The 24,097-nt window shown below is 37.5% G+C and overlaps 2 protein-coding genes and 1 pseudogene across 3 annotated transcripts in view; 1 reads left to right on the top strand and 2 right to left on the bottom strand.

Annotated features, from left to right (window-relative positions):
• Nucleotides 1-6,660: 6,660 nt before the first annotated feature.
• Nucleotides 6,661-6,831, bottom strand: LOC113602932 (uncharacterized; annotated as a pseudogene).
• A 941-nt stretch (nucleotides 6,832-7,772) lies between these two features.
• On the top strand, nucleotides 7,773-19,720 carry ARL1 (ADP ribosylation factor like GTPase 1). Its single transcript, XM_015070864.3, has 6 exons — nucleotides 7,773-7,996; nucleotides 10,546-10,683; nucleotides 13,112-13,193; nucleotides 14,597-14,708; nucleotides 18,374-18,552; nucleotides 19,315-19,720. Exons 1-6 carry the CDS (start codon nucleotides 7,993-7,995, stop codon nucleotides 19,343-19,345), a joined length of 546 nt encoding a protein of 181 aa, XP_014926350.1. The 5' UTR covers nucleotides 7,773-7,992; the 3' UTR covers nucleotides 19,346-19,720.
• UTP20 (UTP20 small subunit processome component) overlaps nucleotides 17,582-24,097 on the bottom strand; it is a 114,532-nt gene continuing 108,016 nt past the window's right edge. For both annotated transcript variants that reach the window (XM_027071001.2, XM_015070865.3), the window contains exon 62: nucleotides 17,582-23,933. In XM_027071001.2, the coding sequence (XP_026926802.1) occupies nucleotides 23,778-23,933 (156 nt within the window). In that variant the 3' untranslated portion in view covers nucleotides 17,582-23,777. The remainder of the gene's footprint in view (nucleotides 23,934-24,097) is intronic.

Genomic DNA, 24,097 nt, shown 5'->3' with positions numbered 1-24,097 from the left:
TGAGAAGGAGAAAGAGAGTGTGAATGAGCGAGAGTAGGACAGAGAGAGAGGGAAACAGAGAATCCCAAGCAGGCTCCATGCTGACAGTGCAATGTGGGACTTGAACTCACCAACAGTGAGATCATGACCCGAGCCAAAATCAAGAATATGATGCTTAACCAACTGAACCACCCAGGCTCCCTGGATACTTTAGTAGAGTAAAAAAAGATTGAGTAGGGGCACTAGAGCAGTCAGAGAAAGCTTTGCCCAGGAGTAAGATCCTGAAAAGATGGGTTGGATTCAAATAGGAGGAAATAAATGGAGAAAGCATCCCAGGGAGGAGAGGCAATATACAAAATGGTATAGTGTCAGTCATGCAGAAGGTATGTCCAGAAGATATTAAAAAGGTTGCAGAGGACAAAATTTTATAATTACTTGAAGGGTGGCCGGTCTGTGGACCATTAGCATTAACATCCCCTGGGAGCTAGTAGAAACACAGGATCAGAATCTGATCTTGCATGTTCAAGGTCTTTGGGTGCTTTGTGTATATGTTAAAGTCTGAGAAGCTCTAATGTGGTCCAATCCTTCATTTTGCAGAGGAAGAGAACTACAGAGAAGTAGGTGTCTTCTCTGATAATAGTGGTAAACTTTACTTTAGAACTAAAATCTAGAGGGTCCTGGAAACAGTGAGTACCCCACCCCCCAACCTCAATTCACAATGTTTGCCTAAACTGGAGAGAGATAGTAAGTTGGATTGAACTCTGTAAGTTTTTGAATACCATGTTAAGAAGCTCAGGCCTCATCCATTTATGAATTCAACAAACATTTACTGAACTCCAACATGGTAACATTGGGGATACATAGAAGAGTAAGAAAGGCCTTGCCCTTAAGAACCCCACAATCTTCTGTAAAAGTAAGTAACCAACAGTTATAAACATCTTTGTGCAATGAGTTTTAAAGGCTTATGATAGAGAGATTAACATGAGTTTTATTCAGTTAACGTTTATTGAGTACCTAGTACATGCTAGACTTTAATTAGATGAAAATGGTGATGTTTAGGGGTATTTGAGAGTGGGGAGAAAAAGATGGATCAGTTAAGTGGCTACTGTCTAAGAGTAGGAAGTAAAGGAAGAATGGGAAGGGTTTGGTCACTGTGAAGGGCCAGAAGAAGGAGCAAGTCTGTATTAACCAGAGATGGTAAGGCAAGATAGAATTTGGATCACTGAGCAAAGAAATAGGAAAGTTGGAAAAGTGAACCAGATTTAGGGGTGTTTGTTTTACTTTTCTTTTAGAAGAAAATATAGGTGTAAATCTTCATGAGTTTGGATTAGGCAGTAGCTTCTTAGATTTGACATGCAAAGCACACTACAAAAGAAAAAATAGGTAAGACAGACTTCATCGAAATTAAAAGCTGTGCATCAAAGGACACTATCAACAAACTGAAAAGACAACTCACAGGATTGGAAAAGTATTTGTAATTATATATTTGATAAAGTTCTAATATCTAGAATACATACAGAAAACTTTTACACCTCAACAATAAAAAAGACAAATAACTCAATTAAAAAATAGGCAGTGGATTTGAATAGACATTTCTCTAAAGAAAATATAGATATTGCCAATAAGCACATGAAAAGGTGTTCAGCATCACTAGTCATCAGGAATACTTAAAAAAATTTATTAACATTTATTTATTTTTGAGAGAAAGAGACAGAGTGCAAGCAGGGGAGGGGCAGAAAGTGAGGGAGACACAGAATTTGAAGCAGGCTTCAGGCTCTGAGCTGTCAGCACAGAGCCTGATGTGGGTTCTGAGTTCAAGCCCCAGGTTGGGCTCCATGCTGGGTGTGGAGCCTACTCAGAAACAAACAAACAAACAAACAAACAAACAAACCCCAATGAGATACCACTTCACACCTATTAGGATGGCTAGAATTTTAAAAGTGGAAAAGAAGTATAGGTGAGTATGTGAAAAATAAGAACCCTGAAACATTCTTGATGCAAATGTAAAATCGTGGAAAACAGTTTCAGCAAACAATGCAGCTGGAAAACAGTTTGGTAGTTCCTCAAAAAGTTAAACATAGAAAAAAAAAGTTAAACATAAGAGTTACCATATGATTCAGCAATTCCATTCCTAGGTTTATACTCCACAAAACTGAAAACATATATTCCCACAAAAACTTGTACACAAACGTTCATAGCACCATTATTCAAATAGCCAAAAAACGAGGACAACTCAAATGTCCATCAACTGATGAATACACAAAACATGGCATATACAGCAGAATATTATTCAGTCATAGAAAGGAATGAAGTATTTGATAAATGCTATAACATGAATGAACTCTGAAAACATGCTAAGTAAAATAAGACAAATACTGGACAAATGTTGTATGGTTCCACTTATATGTAATATCTAGAATAGGCAAGCTCATAGAGACAGAAAATAGATTACAGGTTATAAGAGGCTAGGGGAGGGGTGGACTGGGAAGTTATTATTGCTTAACGGGTACAGAGTTTTTGTTTAGGGTAATGAAAATGTTCTGAAATTTGGGCGATCTTTGCAAACCTTGTGAATATACTAAAAGTCACTTAATGTACACTTAAAAATTGTGAATTTTGGGGGTGCCTGGGTGTCTCAATCGGTTGAGAATCAGACTTTGTTCAGGTCATGATCTCAAAGTTTGTGAGTTTAAGCCCTGCATCTGCCTCTCTGCTTCAGATCTTCCGTCCCGCTCTCTCTCTGCCCTTCCCCCGCTCATACTCTCTCTTTCTCTCCCTCTCTCAAAAATAAACAAACATTAAAATATTTTTAAAAATTGTGACTTGTAGGGGTGTCTGAGTGCCTCTGTCGGTTGAGTGTCTGACTCTTAATTTCGGCTCAGGTCATAATCAACAGTTTGTGAGTTCTAGCCCTGCGATGGGCTTTGTGCTGACAGTGCGGAGCCTGCTTGGGATTCTCTCGCTTCCTCCCTCTCTCTCTCTGCCCCTCTCTCACTTGAGTGCACTCTCTTTCTATCTCTCGAAATAAACATTTAAAAATTGTGAATTTTATTGTATGTGAATTACATCTCAATAACCTTTAAAGAGAAACTCTTCAATGTTGGCAAAGTGCATGTCATTGAAAAGAAACATGTGAAATATAATCGAAATCTTGCTTTGTGAAAATCACACACCTAGTTATGATTTCAAAATGCTTCTTAGTTTATTTTGATTTTTATTTTTTTAAGTAGTCTCCATGCCCAGTGTGGACCCCAGTGTGGGGCTTGAACTCACAACACTGAGATCAAGACCTGAGCTGAGATCAAGAGTCAGATGCCTAACTGAGCCACCCAGACACCCTAAAATGCTCCTTAGTTTAAAATACAATTATAAATACACAGTATGATAAGCCCTTTTGAAGCTTATGTTTATCATATACTTATTATATTTCACAGGTTTCTGCTTCATAGAATAAGATCTGAGCAAAAGAATGTAACTTCCACTAGGTAATAGAACATATAGAAATGTTTAGTTTCCAGCTTTGGAAACTACAGATTCTTGAGTCATGGTCATGTGTATGAATATCAATTTACCAAATAGATAGATTATGGTTCAGTTACAGAAAGCATCATAATCTAGTTACTCCAGGCCTGGAAGTCAAATGATTAGGGTTGCTTTCCTGGCTGTTTCTTAGGTTGTTTCTACTACATCTGTAATTGAGGTGGTTTTGAGGAATTGAGGTTCCTCCTAGCTTTAAAATTCTGAACTTACTTGATCTTATTGTGATTTTAGAGTCAAAGGAGTTTTGAGCTTGTATTGCTTGCTTGGACTGCATTAAAACATTCACATTTTAAAATTTAGTTAATTATTATTGGACCATGAGATTTGAAAAGGATTAAATTGTCCACTCAGCTTTTGATAAATTGGACCAATTGATCGGTCTATGGAGAATTAGTATGAAGCAATACCACCACCTGGTGGCTTCTTCTCAAATATGACAACTTTTGTTTGTTTAAGTACGCTCCACACCCATTGCGGGGCTTAAACTCATAGCCCTGAGATCAAGAGTTGGATGCTCTGCTGACTGAAGCAGCCAAGTGCTCCAACAACCTTCTTTATCTGAATATGATAGTTTGGCCTCTATCAAACTATGACAGGTGGTTTAGATATGCCTACTTTAGGAAACAAGTTTAATAATATTGCACAATATATGTTTATGTTAACTAATACTTATGGCATTGGCCTTAAAAACTTATAATTCAGCAAATTCTCTCAAGAAATATGTTTAGTGCCCAAGTATTAGGACAAAGCAGTGAACAAAATAAACAACAAATATATTGGCATTAATAGATGTTACATTCTAGTGAGAGGAAGTAGACAAAATATAGGCATAATAGACAAGTAAATTATGTTTAGTGGCAAGTTCTTTTAAAAAATCAGGATGAGGATGGCACACCTGGGTGGCTCAGTTGGTTGGGTGTCTGGCTTCAGCTCAGGTCATGATCTCACAGCTTGTGAGTTCCGGCCCTGCACTGGGCTCTGTGCTGACAGCTCAGAGCCTGGAGCCTGCTTCGAATGCTGTCTCTCCCTCTCTCTGCCCCTCCCCAGCTCACACTGTCTCTGTCTCTTTCAAAAATAAATAAACGTTGGGGCACCTGGGTGGCTCGGTCGGTTAAGCATCCGACTTCGGCTCAGGTCATGATCTCCCGGTCCATGAGTTCGAGCCCCGCGTCGGGCTCTGTGCTGACAGCTCAGAGCCTGGAGCCTGTTTCAGATTCTGTGTCTCCCTCTCTCTGACCCTCCCCCGTTCATACTCTGTCTCTCTCTGTCTCAAAAATAAATAAACGTTAAAAAATTTTAAAAAATAAAAATAAAAAAATAAACGTTAAAAAAATTTAAAAAATCAGGATAAGGAGGATGTTGGGTGGGTTGCAGTTTTAAATAGGATGACATTTGAGCAACGACTTGAAAGGTGAGGTCAATTTTATGTGCTTATCTGAAGAATAAAATTACATAGACTTACAACTAAATATTTAGCCTTAATTCTAGCATGCTGCTATAATTCAGCTTCCTCAAGTATCTCTTTTTAGTAAGCAGGAACTGTAATACCAGGCCAATATTAATAGGAATGATTACATTTTGAAAAAGGACATTGAAAAAAAAAAAGAAGAAAAAAGAAAAGAAAAAAAATGATGTTGTCCTAAAGATAAGTATCTTTACTTTGTAATGTCTTTAGTTAATATCAGAAAAGAAACGTAAAATGGTAGCTTTGTTATCTTACTTTTCACAACCTTACCTTTACACATTGAAAATTGTGTTCCTATGAAAGTAGGAACTGCTCTAGTCTTAGGAATTGAGAATTGAGAGAAGGGAAAAGGTAGAAGTGAGATGATACCACCAATAAATATTAGTTAAGTTTCCCTAAGCTGTTTATGGTTTTGTTATTTATAAATTTGGCAAGGTACTTTGTAAAATTATTTACATTTTTGGACTTAAATGCTCTTGGGTTAATGAGTGCCTCTAAAAGTTAGAACCTTGAGAGTAGGTACTGTTTTAGACTATGTTGTAGGTGTAGCATAAGGCCTTGAGCACAGTAAGTGGTCAGAAAAGTTATTTTATTTGTCCTAAATCTACATTAGAAAAACTTTAAAGATAACATCCTAATATTTTGGGATTTTTCTTTAGGTCAAAGTTTGCTGAGAATGGAGAAGAGTTTTTGATGCAACCAGGAAATGAGATAAAATCTTAACAAACAGTTAAATGGGTAAATGTAAAAAATAAAGTTTTGATCCAATTGCAGAGGGTTTTTTTTCTTAAGTTTTATTTATTTATTTTGAGAAAGAGAGGGAGGGACAGAGAGAAAGACAGAGGGAGAGAAAGAATGCCAAGCAGGCTACTGACTATTAGAGCTGACCCCATGAGGGTTAATCTAACCATCCTGGTATCATGACCAGAGCCAAAATCAAGAGTGGGATGCTTAATGGACTGAGCCACACAGGCTCCCCTTTTGTTTGGGTTTTATCATATTATTGTTTCCAAAGTGACTTCTAATTAGGTGCTTAATACACATTATGAAAGGCTGACATGCCATCCAATAGTATTAACAATGGTTTTAAATTTGTAGACAGCACTTCAATTCACACAGTGTCTTCACATAGGTAGGTCTCATTTGCTTATTTGGTTCAGAATATACACTGCAAATATAAAGTTTACAGCATAGCTTTCCTTTTAGTTCCTCTTTTTTTAATGTTTGTTTATTTGGGGGGGGGAGAGAAAAGAGAGTGCACTGGAAAGGGGCAGAGAGAGAGAGAGGGAAAGAGAAAAGAGAGTGCACCGGGAAGGGGCAGAGAGAGAGGACACAGAATCTGAAGCAGGCTCCAGGCTCTGAGCTGTCAGCACAGAGCCCCATGCCAGGCTCTAATCAAAGTCATACGCTTAACCGCCTGAGCCACCCAGGCGCCCTTCCTTTTAGTTCTTTAAAGGGAATTTGTATTTTCACAGAACTGCATGCATTATACTGGAAATCTGACACGGACAAAATTTTAAGTAGCAACGGTCAAGATTTGCCAAGTGGCAGCAGCTAATCTTGGCAAAGACAGGCAGGGGAAGAGGATGAAGAACAGGAGAAAAAGGTCAGTGGAATCCCAGCCCACTGAAGTCCAACAGCTGGCACATTATAATGCTTACAACACACAGCCTTAAAAAAGGTCCAGGTGTTCAGATAAAGAGTCGCTCAACTCTCTCCTTCTCAAAACAACAGAACAAAGATAAAAAACAAGTAAAACCTTCGCTTGCAAGAAAAATTCTGTGAATTTATTAAACTGGTAAGGACAGATGCTACACTTGATCTTAGCCAAAAGGCCGAGAAGCGATTTTGTGAATTTATAATTTAGAAGCGGGGAAGGGAGGCGAGGGCAACAGGCAGGTCTAGTTTCAATGCCTAGGCAGCTAGAGAGGTCTGAAAATTGAAACAAAAGTCAGTCCATAAACTTCTGTTGAATGGATGAAAATCTCTATTATAAATAAAAACATAAAATGCCAAAACCATATTTGGAAGGAGACCCAAGAAAGAGTTTACAGTGGTGACTTCTAGGGAGAACTGTGGTATTGTGGCTACGGATCGGTTTACTTTTCTGTGTACCTTTACGAATTAAGACACACACGCTCAACCTTTAAAAAAAATTACAGTCTAGGAGAATCCCTTCTTCCCATCGTCCAAGTACTGCTTCCTTTCTCTCAATACAATTCCCTGTCAAAACCGGCATTACTGTCGACAGACGCCCCTGGAAGGAACCAGCCCGCCCGCACTGCCAAGCACACAAAGCTGGTCAGGTGCTCAGAATTAGGTGGAAGAACGGAGTGAAGGGCTCTAACGCTGACCCAGCACGCCAATGCGACACTAAAAAACTCCAGTTAGCGACCTCCGGCGTAAGGCTGCTTTGCATTGGCGGCGCGGGGCTCTTCCTATTATTATTACGTAGTCCTATTTCCGTGTGGGAGAGAGAACCCAAGGAAAGGTGCTTCGCCCCCGCAGGACGCTTCAGGACCTGCAACTTCTGCCACGCTGCACCCGATGCCTGCGTCCAGTCGACTGGCTGCTGCATCGAGGCCCAACTCGAATTTTTGGGTGACAGATTCGCCACTTTTGGGGGTCAGAATTTAAAAGGAAAATTCGAATTTCCCTGTTTGGGAAGCCCTTTCAACAAGAAAATAGAAGCAGGAGAAACTTGGGGTCCTTGAATATTTTTTATCCTCTGGCTTTCACCTTGCGCGCCCGGGACTTTTGTCGAAAGCGACGACGCGGACGCTCAGGTCGCCGTTCCCGGCGCGTAGTCGCAGCGCCCCGTCGCTCCCGCCCCCGCCGGGAGTCCGACGTGGAAGTTGCTGGCGGACCGGACTTCCAAGGAAACCGCTTGCGAGCCGGAGCCGGAGGCCGAGGCTTGCAGAGGTGGCGGCGCCGAGGCTCGAATAGGAGTCGCTGCCGAGGCCGGGGCCTGTCTCTAACCACCAACAAGGGCGGACAGGCGGTTCATCATGGGTGAGGATCTGAGGAGGGCGCCCGGGCGCGCTCGAGGGGCTTCGGCCCAAGGGCCGGGGTCTGGAGGAGAGGGGTCGGCCTGGGAAGCTCGGAGTAGCCAGCTTTTCAGGGGCAGGTCGGTGAGGACTTAACTCACCTTGGTTGTTCGCCTGTGGGAGTGGACCCTGCCTCGAGCGTTCCCTCTGCCCTCGCTCCTGTCCCCTTTTATCCCAGAAGGGTCAGGGGGCGGGGGCGGCGCAGGTCCGCCCGGCGCTGCGGCCGGGAGAACCCGACCCCGAGACCTTTCCCCTGACCATGAACTTTTCCCTGTCCCTCTCAGACCCAGCTTGATTTGGGGGTCAGAGTTGGTTGGGAAGCTTGACAACTTGTCAGTCGCAGGTGCGCTGAGGTTTCTTGCGTGAAAAATAAGATTTGACCCCACAGTAGAAGCGTGATTCTCTTCCTGGTCGCTGGAACTGCGTCAGTGTAAAAAATCCAAAGGGAACTGTTGCTCATAATGTTTTTAGTCCGCTTCTTATTTGCCTGCTTGCTGTAGCTTTTCATGTAGATAATAGAGTAATGTGGAGAAGGAAATGGGGAGGGTAGTGGTCATAAGTGGTCAGTGAGTGAAATTTTAATCTCGATTTTTTTGGAGTGCTGGTTGAGGGAACTACATTGTCATCCCAAGTACCAACCGAAGCCTCCCTCCCCGCTGAAGCCCAAATGAAAGTGCAGATTTTTAAACTGGTTTACACCTCTCCAAATGGTGCACGTTCGATGACTGACTTTAATTCCTCTACGATTTTCTGGGGGGATTTACCTACCCTGGAATATCACAGGCGCTTTCCTGCTTTTTTTCCATAACTCCTTTCATTTTTTTTTTTTTTTTTAAGGTTTTCTTTTTAAGGACTTTCTACATCCAGGACGGGGCTGGAACTTACAACCCCAAGATGGAGTAGCCTGTTGTACCTACTTGAGCCAGCCAGGCGCCCCAGTTTTTTTTTTTTTTAAGGTGTAAAAAGGTACTATGGATTTTGTCAAGTCACACCCCTTCTGCTACACTTTCTTTCCCAGGGTTCTCTGGCCCGTGGTGTCTTCATTTTTCCAGACTTGCAGCTCTTAATTGTGCCATTTCTTTGTCAAATAACCATGTATCGTGTGGCATCGCTTCTGTTGTCAACTTTTTTTTTATATTGTTAATGTAACTTTCAGTCTTCTCTAATGGCTTTTGGTGGAGAAGGCCCAAAGTGCTTTTTTCTGGAATCATTAAAGAAAAAATGTATTTTAAAAACGTCTTTATTTTGTTGTAAAAAGAATAATACTCTAAATCACCATTTATTTAAACACAATCCAAATGAATCAATACCTTAATCTGTTACCAGCAGGCCCTGCTGAGACAAAGGATAATTTTTTTAATTTTAATTTTTTCCAGGTTTCTTGAGGTATGAATGACAAAATTGCATATATTTAAGTATGACGTTTTGATATATATATAATATATATACACATTGTGAAATGACTACCGTAATCAAGCTAATTAATACATCCTTTTTTGTGTGTGGTGAGAACACTTCCAGATCTACTCTCTTAGCAAATTTCAACTGTACAATACATTGTTATTAATTGTAGTTACCATGCTGTTAATTAGGTCTCCAGAAATTACTACTATTGTAAGGAAAGTTTGTACCCTTGACATCTCTCCCATTTCTCCCACTCCCGCAGCATCTGATGACTACCATTCTACTCTGTTCACAAGTGCTTTTATATTACACAATACCTTGCATATAGGAAGCTTTCTGGAAATATTTCAAGATACACTGAATGTAGCTTTATTATTTTTTTAAATGAGTTTTCTGCCAAAAGTAGGTTTTGTTATTTTGGGCTTCTGTGCCTCAATTTATTTTGCTAATTCTATTGCTTACAGAGAAATCTCAGTGATTGAAGGTAGTTATCATGGTGCTACTGTACAATGATAATAATTGCTTTTCATATATAAGGATCTCATTGTCCCAGTGTCATTCTTATTTGTCCTTTGGTGTTTAGGGGTTGTGAGGAGATCATGCTAAGGTATCCATATTCTCATGATTAGAAAGTGAGCTTCATGAGGAAGGTAGTCCTATTTCTCTTATGCTGCAATGTATCTTCTGTGCCTTCCTAATACAGTATCTAGGACATAGTGACGATCAGTAATTACTTGTTTGGTGTTGAATAATGTATATCATTGGGAGCAAACTTAATGAACCTATGAATCAAGGAAAATACTATAGTATTATTTAATTTGGCATAGCTTTAATTTTTTTTTTCTTGAGAGAGAGCCTGTGACAGTGGGGGAGGGGTCCTGGGAAAGGGAGAGAATCTTAAGGAGGCTCCAGGCCCAGTGCGGAGGCCCACCTGGAGCTGGATCTCATGAACCTGAGAAGATCTGACCTGAGCCGAAATCAAGAGTCTGATGCTTAACCAACTGAGCCATCCAGGCACCCCTGGTATAGCTTAAAAAGGGTGAGATTAAATGTTCTGTGGACCTAGTTCAGAAAATGATAATACATTTTTTCTTTTATTATTTTTTTCAGGTGGCTTTTTCTCAAGTATTTTTTCCAGTCTGTTTGGAACCCGGGAAATGAGGATTTTAATTTTGGGATTAGATGGAGCAGGAAAAACTACAATTTTGTACAGATTACAGGTTGGAGAAGTCGTTACTACGATTCCTAGTAAGTGTTAGTATGATAAACGAATTGTAGGGGTTTTTGTTTTCCATCTAACATAACTTTATTTCTGAATAGTAATTCATATAATAAGTTAATGTTAAGGTTTGTAAACTTCTAGTGTGGGCACAATATTGATAACATTTTTCATAAATTTAGAGGCATTTTGTAAACCCCTGTGCATGGCTGGGTTTTGCTGTTTAAAGCTAATTTTAAAAGTTGGATAGAGTTAAGGCACTTAATCTCATTGAGGGCTAGTATCTTTATTGATAAAATGAAGATAATAAATATACCCACTGACTTTGAGGGGGGAATAAGTGAAATATATAAAATACTTTGTAAACCTGTTTAAAGAATTATATAGATGTTAAGTGATACTATTGCATCTGAAGTGCTTTTTTTCCCCCCGTATGTTACTATTTATATATATATGTATTTTAAACTTTATTTATTTTTGAGAGACAGAATGTGAGTAGGGGAGGAGCAGAGAGAGAGGGAGACACAGAATCTGAAGCAGGCTCCAGGCTCCAAGCTGTCAGCACAGAGCCTGATGCAGGGCCCGAACCCACGAACCATGAGATTGTGACCTGAGCTGAAGTCAGACGCTCAATCACGCTCAATAGACTGAGCCACCCAGGCGCCCCTATTTGTTATTATTTTAATAAGATTTGTTTCTCTTAAGGAATTCATTGCTTTTAAAGATCTGAGTTGAAGAGATTGACTGTTGAATTAATCTGGTACCTGAAAATATCAAGAAAAGAAACACCTCAACTTTCAATCAGTTGTTGATATCTTAGAGGAATATTCTCAAATAATCCTATTTTACTACCTGAGAAAACTATTATTTATACTTTTTTTTATTTGTTGGCCTGAATTGACTTTGAGAAGATTAATATATTAAACTAAGTTTAAGAGTTTGTTGAAGAATATTTTAAATTATGCCTCTAAAATCACTGTCATGCAAGGTATTTCTATATTTAGTAGTATTTAAATTTCCAGATTAAAAGAGAAAAAGGTCTAGCTTTTATGAAAGAAGAACCTTTTAAGCTCTGTGGCATCTGATTTATTTTTGCCACCATCAGTAAATTTCAGTTCCCTTGATTTTCGCTTCTCAAAATTGCCCATCTCTGCAGTGGTTAAGTCTTGGTGGCCCCTGTAAATCCAGTGGATTGCATTTCAGGGAACACACTTTACAGCCCACCCTTGTCCTTTGCATATAAAAAGTGTTATCGAGGTAAATATGGTGATTACACTCCTGCCTAATTCTAAGGGACACATCATGTACTTGCACTTGATCTTAGCCAAAGGGCTGAGAAGCGGTTCATATACTTGCTTTTTAATTTTCCACTCAGGTTTATTATAGTTACTTTTTAGTTGTGATAGGCATACTTATGTAAACTTATTAGCATCATTTACCAATGTAGACTTAAATTTAAAACAAAAATTGTCCAGTTATAGCTATGTCATTTTTTACTTTGTTTTAAGATTATGAAATCTTATTTAAAAAAAAATTTTTTTTAATGTTTTTATTTATTTTTGAGACAGAGACAAAGCATGAGCAGGGGAGGGGCAGAGAGAGCACGAGACACAGAATCCAAAGCAGGCTCCAGGCTCTGAGCTGTCAGCACAGAGTCCGACATGGGGCTTGAACTCATGGACTGTGAGATCATGACCTGAGCTGAAATCAGACACTTAACTGACCGAGCCACCCAGGTGCCCCAAGATTATGAAATCTTATTAATCCAAATTTTTCAGCATCTTCTCCACCTTTCCTTAGGTTCCTTTCAATGAAAATAGTAGTATCCTGCCTTAGCCATATGGTGCCACACCTCCACCTAAAAAAAATGGCAGGGAAAAGAGATGAGACACCTCCCATCTGAGCATCCAACCATGACCTTATACAAATGAGCTCTTGAGGAAGTCTGCAGAGAGTCTGTGAGATTGCTACCCTTAGAGAACCCAGTTTCTATAAAGTGGTATACAGCTTTTGCTGAATCCTTAACCACTGAAGTTTAAAATGTTGGCTTTCTTGGTTTTGTTCCATTTATATTTGCTACCTATCAAAATTCCATTTTTTTTTTTTGTAATACATCTACATCTGTTCTTTCTAAGCATAACTTTCTGAACACTTTTGTATGCCAGGATTGTATTATATGGAGAGTTTAACATAGTAGACTTCCCACTGAGCTAAAAATTCTGTATTTGTAGAGGTAACGGGATTCTTACATAATCTGAAAGTGGTACCGATCTTGCTAATTGATTTTGTATGTTTGTGTGTGTGTAGCACAACTGTTTTATATGAAATGGAATAATATTTCAACCAGTAATGTGATTCAGTGGTAATTCATTAATTGCTAAGATGCAGTTAGATTGGATACTTTGAAGGTAGAATGCATTAGTCTACATATACTACTGATTTTGATTTCTCTTCTAGCTATTGGATTTAATGTTGAGACAGTAACATACAAAAACCTTAAATTCCAAGTCTGGGATTTGGGAGGACAGACAAGTATCAGGTATGGTACAAAGACCAGATTACTTTCTAGTATTGAATGTTTATTGGCCCTTTAAAGGTGAAGAGCAGTAAACCCAAATATGTCTTCTTTTGTAATTTAACAATTATGTATTTTTGAGAGATAGAGTGTGAGCAGGGGAGGGGCAGAGAGAAAGGGAGACACAGATTCTGAAGCAGGCTCTAGGCTCTGAGCTGTCAGCACAGAGCCAGATGCCCGTCTCGAACTCACGAACCGAACCGGGAGATCATGACCTGAGCCAAAGTCGGACACTTGACCGACTGAGCCACCTAAATGCCCCTCTTTTGTAATTTAAAATAAGGAAGAATTTCCTGTTCTCTCAATTGAATTAAAATTTAAGGAAGCCAGTTTTCCAGATACCACCTAAATGAAAAAAATTTTCAGGAAAATCCCAAGACCTAATTACTTGGGGAGTTTTTAACTAAAAATCCTCATTTAGTCAGTCACTTTGTCTATAAGACAGACTGTTTTGGATTTTATAAAAATACCTTTCAGCCCACCATTTAGTGTTTAATGTGAACATAGATGCCTTCTGGAACGCAGGTCTCCTGCCTAGCATTCTGTGCTTGGCATGGCAACTGTGAATGTTTGGTGACTGTCAGTGGTTGCTCACTGTGGTGCCTGCCATCTTAAAACATGGGTAGTGCAGTCTCCAAATATCCTGCTGCCTTTTTTACTCATTTTATTTATTTTTTAAAAAGTTTATTTATTTTGAGAGAAGGGAGAGTGCAAGTGGGGGAGGGGCAGAGAGAGAGGGGGAGAGAGAATCCCAAGCAGGCTCCGTGCTGTCAGTGCAGAGCCCAATGTGGGGCTCGATTCTAGGAACCGTGAGATGATGATATGAACCAAAATCAAGAGTCAGACACCCAACCAACTGAGCCACCCAGGTGCCCCTAACTTGTTTTATTTTTTGAACCACTTTTGAGGCCCTCTCTAATTTTAGCCATTTCTACCTCATGAAGTCTTTAGTAATCAACTTAATGTCTGTTATATAAAATCATACTAAAAGTTTTTTTAAGAACACATTTCTTAAGGAGTTCCTAGTTAAAGATTTATAAGATATAACAATAAGGTCTGGTATAACTTTATCTTAGTACATTTAGTGATTTAGGTTGATTATAAATGTCTTCTCTTAGCCTGAAGTCTGAAACTCCTCGATCCTGTGATTTAATGTTTATCATTCCACCCCCATCCCATCTGAAGGATGTGATACATATCCTTCAGAAACAGTGAATCATTATGGCATTAATTCTTTCATGGGTGGGGAAGATTGGCATATAAGCCCCCCACCTCCCATCATTGCCAAGTCCTAGCACATAAATTAACATAGCAGGTTCTTTTTCTTTCAAATAATAATATATTCTCCCTTGCTGAATTTTCTTTAGGCCATACTGGAGATGTTACTATTCAAACACAGATGCAGTCATTTATGTGGTAGACAGTTGTGACCGAGACCGAATTGGCATTTCCAAATCAGAGTTAGTTGCCATGTTGGAGGTAAGAAAACTTTATTCAGATGTGGGGAAATCTTTTACATTTGCTTGCTGCTCTCATTATTACCACATGCAGGAATAATGAAAAGGAAAGCAGGAATTTTTTTTCCCCTCATGCCTTTAGTATCATTTTCTTTTATGCAAATTATTTCCTATTCCAGAAATTCTATTGGAAAGAGGGATGGAGACCAAAAACAAAACAAAACAAAAGAGAAACAAAGAATCCAGCCTTGTAACTTTAAATTAGATTCCTTGATTTCTAGGAAGCTCAGAGCTGAACTCTTTCTAAACTGAAGGAACTATTCTAAGTTACTTTTATGAAGTGCTTTCTATAGAATGTTCTGTTTCTACTTGTATTTCTAGTTGTATAAATTAGCTTAGAGAAGCAGATAAGGGTATACATAGTAAGCATATTTGTTTTAGAATTTCTGGGTATTTGGCACAACTTTGATCCTTGTTTACCTCTTCCAGCTTTATTGTTCTTTACTCTTGCCTGTGTTTCCAGTGCTTCAGCCATACTGACCTTTCTGTTCTTTGGATACACTGAGCCAGCACACTGGACACTTGGTTGAGGGCTCTTTGCACTTATTTATCTTTCTGCTTGTAGTGCTTTTCCTCCAAATCTGCATGGCTCCTTCTTGACATGTTTTATCTCATGTTTCTGTTCCAGAGAGGATGCTCAGTTATTTTCTAAACTTATCCTACTTTATTTTTTGTACCACTTACTGTTTCTTTCCGTAATTTAATTTATTTTAAAATCTGTTTTTCTTTTTAAATTTTTTATTTTATAGATAGAGAGCATGAGTTGGGGAGAGGGGCAAAGGGGGAGAAAGAGAGACTCTTAAGCAGGCTCCACACACAGTGCAGAGTCCAACATGGGGCTTGATCCCATGACCCTGGAATCATGACCAGAGCTGAAACCAAGAGTGGGACACTTAACCGACTGAGCCACCCAGGTGCCCCTCTTTCCTTTATTTTAAAATATATTTGTTTACTTATATAAATCTCCCAACCTAAAATGTAAGTTCTTTGAGTTTACCCTAATATCCCTGATGTGTAGAACAGCGTATAGCACTTACTAAAAACTCAATACATTGTATTCACTGAAATTTATAGAATAAAAATTTATTGGCTAACTGAATTCAGAGGATGCATTAAATAATCAAAAGTTCAAAAAAATCTCCAATTGCTAAATAAGCTTTTCATATGTACTAATGGTTGATTTAAGTAATAATGACATTGCCTTATGCTTGAGAAAATTAGATACCTAAGTTTCCTTTTCCTACCAAAACTATGATTCTGAAGTATCCAATCATTGAATATTTAAGTTCTAGGCCATTTGATTACCTACATAGAAGCTTTCTGAGAATGCTTTAGACTTCTGATTTCCTGATTACTGACTTAATGGCTGAGTTATAAAGTGAAGACCTAATAGTTTCAAACTTTTGCTTAATTTTTTTTACAACATAGTATCATATTTATCATAAGAGCTTCTTAGACCAAATTCAAGTATAAGGAATTTTAAGGGACCATTTAAGTGCTTTTAGTATAATGGATTTTTAAAAAAAGGTTTGTTTAGGTGTAAGTCACATGGTATAATTGATTTTTATCATATAAAGTACTGCATAAAGGAAATGGATTATTAACTTAAGTTTGTAATTCTTGTGCTGGTTTATTATTTGTGATATTAGAATTTGACTTGTATAATCATGAGAAAGAACTAAAAATTATTTTCATTTTTAGGAAGTAACTTGTTTCAGTCAATATATATAATGTAAAGTACATATAGCATGTGAGTCGGGTCTATTATCTATTGCATTAAAACTTACAGGCATATAAATCAATTTAAGTTTTCCCATTTTTGTATGCAAAAATACATTCTAAATGGAGTAAGAATGAAATGTAAAGAATGGAAATTGTTAACTCCAAGAATATGTAAGTGAATATGTTTAAAATTTCTGGATAGGGAAGGTCCTTCTAAATCAAAGGATTGGAAGGAATTAGAAAAGATAGATTTAATTATATTAATACAAACAAAAACCTCACAAATACAACTTAGGGTAAAGCAGGGAACCAGGACATAGTTTCATAACCAGTGACTAAGGATTTGTGTTCTTAATCATATCAAGACCTTTTGCAAATAAATAGAAAACTGAACAGAAGGAATGAATCTGCAGTGCACAAGAGAAAACTATGTTCTAATAATATTTGCATTTCTTATACTCTGGTAATAAATAAGCATTTAATGACATGCTATGTTTGGAAAAATATACTATACATAGATACATATTTCTAATTCTTTCAGGGCTGCATTGAAAAGTGGTACTGTTATACACTGTTGGTGGAGTCTAAATTGTTAAAAACCTTTCTGGAAAGCAGTTTATTTTATTTTATTTAAAAAAAAATTTTTTTTTTTTAACGTTTATTTATTTTTGAGACAGAGAGAGACAGAGCATGAACAGGGAGGGGCAGAGAGAGAGGGAGACACAGAATCTGAAACAGGCTCCAGGCTCTGAGCTGTCAGCACAGAGCCCGACGTGGGGCTCGAACTCACGGACCGTGAGATCATGACCTGAGCCAAAGTCAGACACTTAACCGACCAAGCCACCCAGGCGCCCCGAAAGCAGTTTATTAATACATATAATAGGAGCCTAAAAAAATTCATACTCTGATTCTATTTTTAGAGAATTTGTTAAAGAAAAAGATTTCTGTGTAATGACTGCATCCCTTAGGTTTCTATAGTAGTCAAGGAAAAAGAATCTAGTAAGAATTTTTGGAGAACATTTACATAGTGTATGGTGCATGCATTCATAGTGCAGAGTATATTTAACCATTAAATTTTTTTGTTTAAAAATTTTTAAAAATATTTTCTTATGGTTTTAGAGCAAGTGCACATGTGCGTGTGTGAGAGAGGGGCAGAGAAAGAGGGAGACAGAGGATCCTAAGTGGCCTCTGCACTGACAGCAGAGAGCTTGATGTGGGGCCTGAACAAACGAGCCACGAGATCATGACCTGAGCTGAAGTTGGACACTTAACTGAGCCACTCAGGCGCCCCATTAAATTTTTTTTTTTTTGAAAAAATTTTGGTTGTTTGGATAAATATCCATGATATAATGTTTATTATTTTTTAAAAATATTTTTTAATGTTCATTTATTATTGAGAGAGAGAGTGTGAGCAGGGGAGGAGCAGAGAGGGAAGGAGACAGATTTGGAAGCAGGCTCCAGGCTCTCAGCCGTCAGCACAGAGCCTGATGCAGGGCTTGAACTCACAAACTGTGAGATCATGACCTGAGCCATAGTTGGACACTTAACCAACTGAGCCACCCAGGTGCCCTAAATGTTTATTTTTTTAGAGCAGAGTATAGAACTGTGTGTATATATCTTGATCTTCAAATATGTAAATGTATTTACTAAATAAACTATAAGTATCTAAATTACAAAGCAATAGAAAATACCCACAGTGTTAACAGTGATCATGTTTGGAAGATAGGATTATGGATGAAGCTTGTTTTCTTCATTCTTCTCTGTAATTTCAAATAATTTATAAAGAACATCATATATTCATAATTAGGAAATATACTTTTAAAATAATGTATTTGTTAGCATTTTCCCCCAAATTGAAGGGGGCAAATTGATGAGAAAAAATTAAGTAGCTTCTATTTTATTTAGGAAGAAGAGCTGAGAAAAGCCATTTTGGTGGTGTTTGCAAATAAGCAGGACATGGAGCAGGCCATGACTCCCTCAGAGATGGCAAATTCACTTGGGTTACCTGCATTGAAGGACCGAAAATGGCAAATATTCAAAACTTCAGCAACCAAAGGCACTGGCCTTGATGAGGCAATGGAATGGTTAAGTATCATGTTTCTAGAAGCCATTTGTGCATTTGTTTGTGTGTGCAGGTGTGCATATGTGTGATTTCCCTTTAGTCTTAAGGACAAAATTCAGATTACTTAGCAGCATATCAAATTAAGTTCCTCAAGCCTTTTCTTCCACTGGTCTTCATATACATTGGCTTTTATTTCAGCCACACCCACCTGATTATAGTTAGATAAGCCACCTCTCTGCCATTTCTTTTTTTTTTTTTTTAGCTTTTTTCCTTCTTTACCTCATCCTCCAGTTCCTTATCCTTTAGTACTTAGATTAAGACTGTCTTCTTCTCAAGAACCTTTCCTTGCACCTCTCCGTGCCCAATGCCTACCGCACATGTAGGTATCCTTGTCACAGACCAGTAGTAATGTAGTAGTTATACTGTCTTATAATTGATTTGTGATCTGCTCATTAGATTTTCAGCTCCATGAGGACTGAGAATAGTTTTCACCTCTGAATTATCCACATCTGGCCTTGCTGCAGTAGTTACAGCCTGGAAAGTAGATTATTGGTCTTTTTTTTTTTTTTTTTTTTCATTCAGAGCATAGATAAAAGTAAAAGCTAAGAGAGGCCTTCATCGAAATTGAGTCCATAACTTTATTCTTCTGATACAACTATCTTAGCTTTCATCATTTAAAGTGCTTTGGAATCCACTTCCAGTATAAAACCTACTATAAATGATCATGTTTTATACCTGAAAGTTTGAGGTTAATTTTATGAAACTGTTCATTTTCTTTTCACAGGTTAGTTGAAACATTAAAGAGCAGACAGTAATTCAGCCACTTCCATTCCTCTGAAATGAAAACTACATCACATATCCCTTTGGAAACAGTTAAGTGTGCTTCGTGCTACTAAATGTTAAAACTCTGTGATTGTTGGCATATATTGAACTGACTGCAATATTTGTAATAAATATAAGTATTCGGTTGGAAGGGTAGCTTACCATGATTGAACCAACTGAATGTCTGTTTTGTGTAATGTAAAATCCTTCCTTTCTTGTGTTAAGTATATATATTCTATTTGTATGGAATTCTTATTCAAATAGAGTCCTATTAAAGAATGTATTCTCATTGAGGAAAATACCCTCCTATTTTTGAATCAGTGGTTGCATCTTGTTTATATAAACAATAATAAATATCTTAACTCATATATTTCCCTCTAAAATGAATTAAGTTTTTTCCAGAGATTAGATTCAATAGGCTAGGAACATAGTTTGAGTTAATATGTCTTCATTTGCTTAATGCCTGCTTTATTTAAGCTGTTTTGTTTAAAAGCTTTTGGTTATAGGCATGAATCTGAAGTAATTATTTTGGCAGTTAAAACCTCACTCACCTCTGTAATTGTCATGTTATAGTACCATATAGTTGTTGGAAAATTTTTACATATAGGAACCCTGTCATATAGGTAGCACCAGTTGTAATGTCTTCATTTTATGGATGTGGACCCAAGATTTTGATGAGTTGGCTTGCTCAGGATCACCTGCTAGTGAGGTGGGAACAGGACTCAAAGTGAGATTTCAGGGTCAGAAGCTTGTCCCATAAACTGTACCATTAATTCCTGAAAATGTCAACACTGGCAACACAGACAACTGTAACTGCTTAAACAAAATTATGCTAATTGAAGTAGACACAATACATTTAAAATAATTTCTGTAAATTTGTCTATACTAGTAGAGGTAGTAAAAACATTCCTAAATGGTTATATTTGATGGAATCCACAACATATTAAAGGAAATTGAAAAAAATCTATTTTAAGAAGCATTGTAAAAGATGTCTTGACTGTCTTTCATTTCTTTTATCTATAATTGGACATGTAAATTTGGTGAAAAGTAAAAAATTAGTGGTTGTACAGGGAGAAATTAAGCATTCTTGGTTTTAAAAAAAATACACTTACTACTAGGCTATCAAAAAGTTATGTTCAAAGGAACTTTTCAAACTATCCAGTCTACTACAGGATTGGGTACAGTTGTGACAGAAGTAAACATAGTCCCTTGTATTTACTAAAACTAGGGGGAATTTTAAGTTGGACAACTAGCATTTAAAAAACCTGATGCCCCTTACTAGTGTTCTTGGGAACACCAGTGGTCCATTACCTGTCCCTGCCACAGTCTTTCTAGGTGTTGGCCTCTAGCCTCTTTCCTTCATACTTATGGTTATTCAGATCAAATGAATGTGGCTTTTTCTTTTCACTTGTGAGACTTTCACTTTTTTTTTTTTTTACTTGTTCCCCAGTACCCACTCTTAATTTGGTCTCTGAAGTATTTTCTGGAGGTCTTTCAGGCCCAGGTGTTCTGAGTGCTACACCTAATATTAACTGAGCATGTAATTAACATTGTTTCATCGTTTCCAAATCACTCCGGACGTACAGACTGCCCTTTTCATATTTATATACTTAGAATCCAGTGTGGTGCCTGGCATATTACTGCACCTCAGATGTGTGCATGGTTTAAATAGTAGGTATATGTCAACTAGGGAAATAGTATCTCTCCCACCTGTACTTGGGTTCCCTTCTGGTCAGTGGCACATGTCTGGTGCTGGGTTTATATCTAAGTGGCTAAGTACGCCCCCAGCCAGCAGTCTAGGAACACTGTGAGAATGTAAGTATGGGGCAAGAGAGGCCCTGGCAGGCAGATGTTGCCCAGCACATTGCTCTTGCCATCTTGAATACTGAACGCACATGAAGTAGTAGCAAAGGCAAGCACTTGGATGATCTGGATCTGTTTTATCACAAAGAATAGAATATCACAAAGAGCATACATGTACTTTAATGTGGTATAAATTATGAGGTCCTTGTGTAGCAGGAAACAACTGTACAGGTAAGTTACAGGAGTTTGAGTGCTATTTATAAAAATCTACTGAATATTGTTTTGGAGAAACTTGAAAATGGGAAAAGCACCAAACTTAGAACACATGAATTCTAGGCACAAATGGTCATTCCTTCAGTTTTTTTTCTTATAAGAGACTTGGACAGATCCTATCAAAGGTTTCTTTTAGTTCTAATATTCTATTTTATAACTCTGGTAGTTGTGCTATGTCAGGTGTTCACATTAAAAAAAAAATTGAGAGTGGTGGAATTTTGTTATTAGAATATGAGATACACTTTAACTTGTGGAAATGTAACCTCCTTGAAGGTAGGGACTGGATCTTTTTTTTTTTTTTTTAATATTTCAATATTTATTTTTGAGAGAGAATGAGCAGGGGAGGGGTAGAGAGAGAGTGAGACAGAGGATCCAAAGAGGGCTCTGCAGTGACAGCAGAGTCTGATACAAGGCTTGAACTCATGAACTGTGAAATCATGACCTGAGCTGAAATCAGAAGCCACCCAGGCACTCCAAGACATGTATCTTACTGTTAGTATCTCTTTCATGTAGTGTGGTGCACTTGGCACATAGTGGGCACTCAGTAATTATTTACTAAATTGTGCTCAGTATCCCTGAGGATGTTTACTTTTCTTCTTCTGAAATTTCCCTAAGTGTTAACTTTTGATTTTTTATTTTAAAAATTTTTATAAAAGCAGTACATATATTTTAAATCACTTAGAATTAATTGAAATCAACCTTCTGTGATGCACCATGTTTATGCTCTTGGAACATTACAAACTCCTTGGAAGTGTGAGAACTCCTGTTTGAGACAAACTACATCAAAACATAGATGCTGAAGTTCAAGAATGTTTGAACATTTGATTTCTATGCCTTATGCTACATTCTGACTCCATATTTAGAAATTATAAAGAACATAGGCTTTTAATCCTGGGTATGAATCCTGCAATCTGTATTACCCTTAGGTAAATTATTTAAACTGACTCTGTTTCTTCATCTGTAAAATAGGAACCAATTTTTAGGAAACTTTGAGCAATACTATGAAGACTAAAATGTTAACAAAGTGCCTGGCACATAGGATGGATCTTCTTCCTCCGTCTATTGAGCACTAAAGAATATTGCTTCCACATCAACTGTAGAGTGAGACCAAGATACCATTAATACCATATGGGTGAACAAGATAATGCCAGACTGTTTTCCAAAGTGGTTTATAAGAGTTCCCTTTGCTCCACCAAGCTTGCCAATATTTGATACTGTCAACTTTATCAATCTAAAGGGTTCAATGGAATTTCATTCTGATGTTAATTTGCATTTCCTAATTATTAACTTGCATATTCCTAATAATTTCCTAATTATAAAAGACTGATTCAAAATATTTAACGACTAGACATAGCTGATATAGGAGGACCCTCTACCAGTCTAGGTATTAATCTTGTAATTTTTGGTGTGCGGAAATAGGGAATCTAGGGACTTGGGTAGCCAGGGTAGCTTGAGTGTCTCAAGGCAGTGAAACATAAGTATATATATGTACATAAAGTACATAAGTACTTTAAGAACTGTACAGCCACATCAGCTAAGTATTAATGTTTACTTCTTTTCTGTGCAATGACTATTTCTCTCCTGACACTTTTTCTATTGGGTTATCTTTGTTGATTCATAGTTACTCATTATATCCTGGATTCTACCAAATTCATTATCAGTATATGCTACATACCATATCCCAGTTGTGTCTTACAAGCAGAAAATTCTTAATTTTCACGTAGAATTTATCACATGTTCACTACAGGCAGCACTTTTTTGTGATTTAACATTTGATATCTGACAGGGAAAAGTCCTCACCGTATTACCCTTTTTAAGAACATCATGGCTATTCTCGGCTTATCTTCTATATAAATTTTAGAATCCTCTTATTAGGATAATCTGAAGAAATCTTGGGATTTTACACAGATATGCCTGCCTTTAGCCAATGGGGTCTAACTTGGGAAGAACTAGCATGATATTAAATCTTCCTATCCACGAACATGGTTATTCCTCCATTTGTGCATATCCTTCTTTTAGTGCCCTTTGATAAAATTTTGTAATTTTCTCCCTAAAAGTATTGTAAATCATTTGATTTATTCCTTCTATATTGTCTTGTTATTTTAAAGTGTGCTTAAAAAAAATAATTTGTAAGCTTTTTATTGCTTTTTTAGACAGTGAAGATACAGTAATATTATGAAATGTTTTAATTAAAAAAAATATGAGCAGGATTATATTAAACTGTATAATATATAATATATGCCATTGTAACTTAAATAATAAAATCTGCTGTGATTTCAGACCAGCAGATATACCAGGAAGTTCAGGCTTTGGGGTAAATGGAGATACTTTATCAGCAGAGGGAGCACATTACTCCAATATTGCTAAATCTTTCAGGCTGTGGCTCTTTTGTCTCTTGGCCTTATAGCCTGGACGCAGGAACTCTATCTTTCTCTTCTTGGCTTCACTTTTATTTTTGTGTTTCTTCAGCTTTTTCTTGGCAGCAATATCAGGATTAGTTACGAACTTGAAAAAAGAATAGAAATTTTATATTACTTTAAAAGTAAATATTAAACCAATAAAAACCAAATGCAGAAATGGGCCATTTTGTTCACCTTTAAATATCAAAAATGCAGCACATTCCCATTAAAGAAAATCTGGAGCCCCACCTATAAAGTCCTCACTTCTCA

The sequence above is a fragment of the Acinonyx jubatus genome, chromosome B4 (assembly GCF_027475565.1).
Source record: "Acinonyx jubatus isolate Ajub_Pintada_27869175 chromosome B4, VMU_Ajub_asm_v1.0, whole genome shotgun sequence".
Taxonomy (NCBI): Eukaryota; Metazoa; Chordata; class Mammalia; order Carnivora; family Felidae; genus Acinonyx; species Acinonyx jubatus.
Note: the sequence above shows the minus strand (reverse complement) of the source record. Positions and strands in the feature narration are given on the sequence as shown.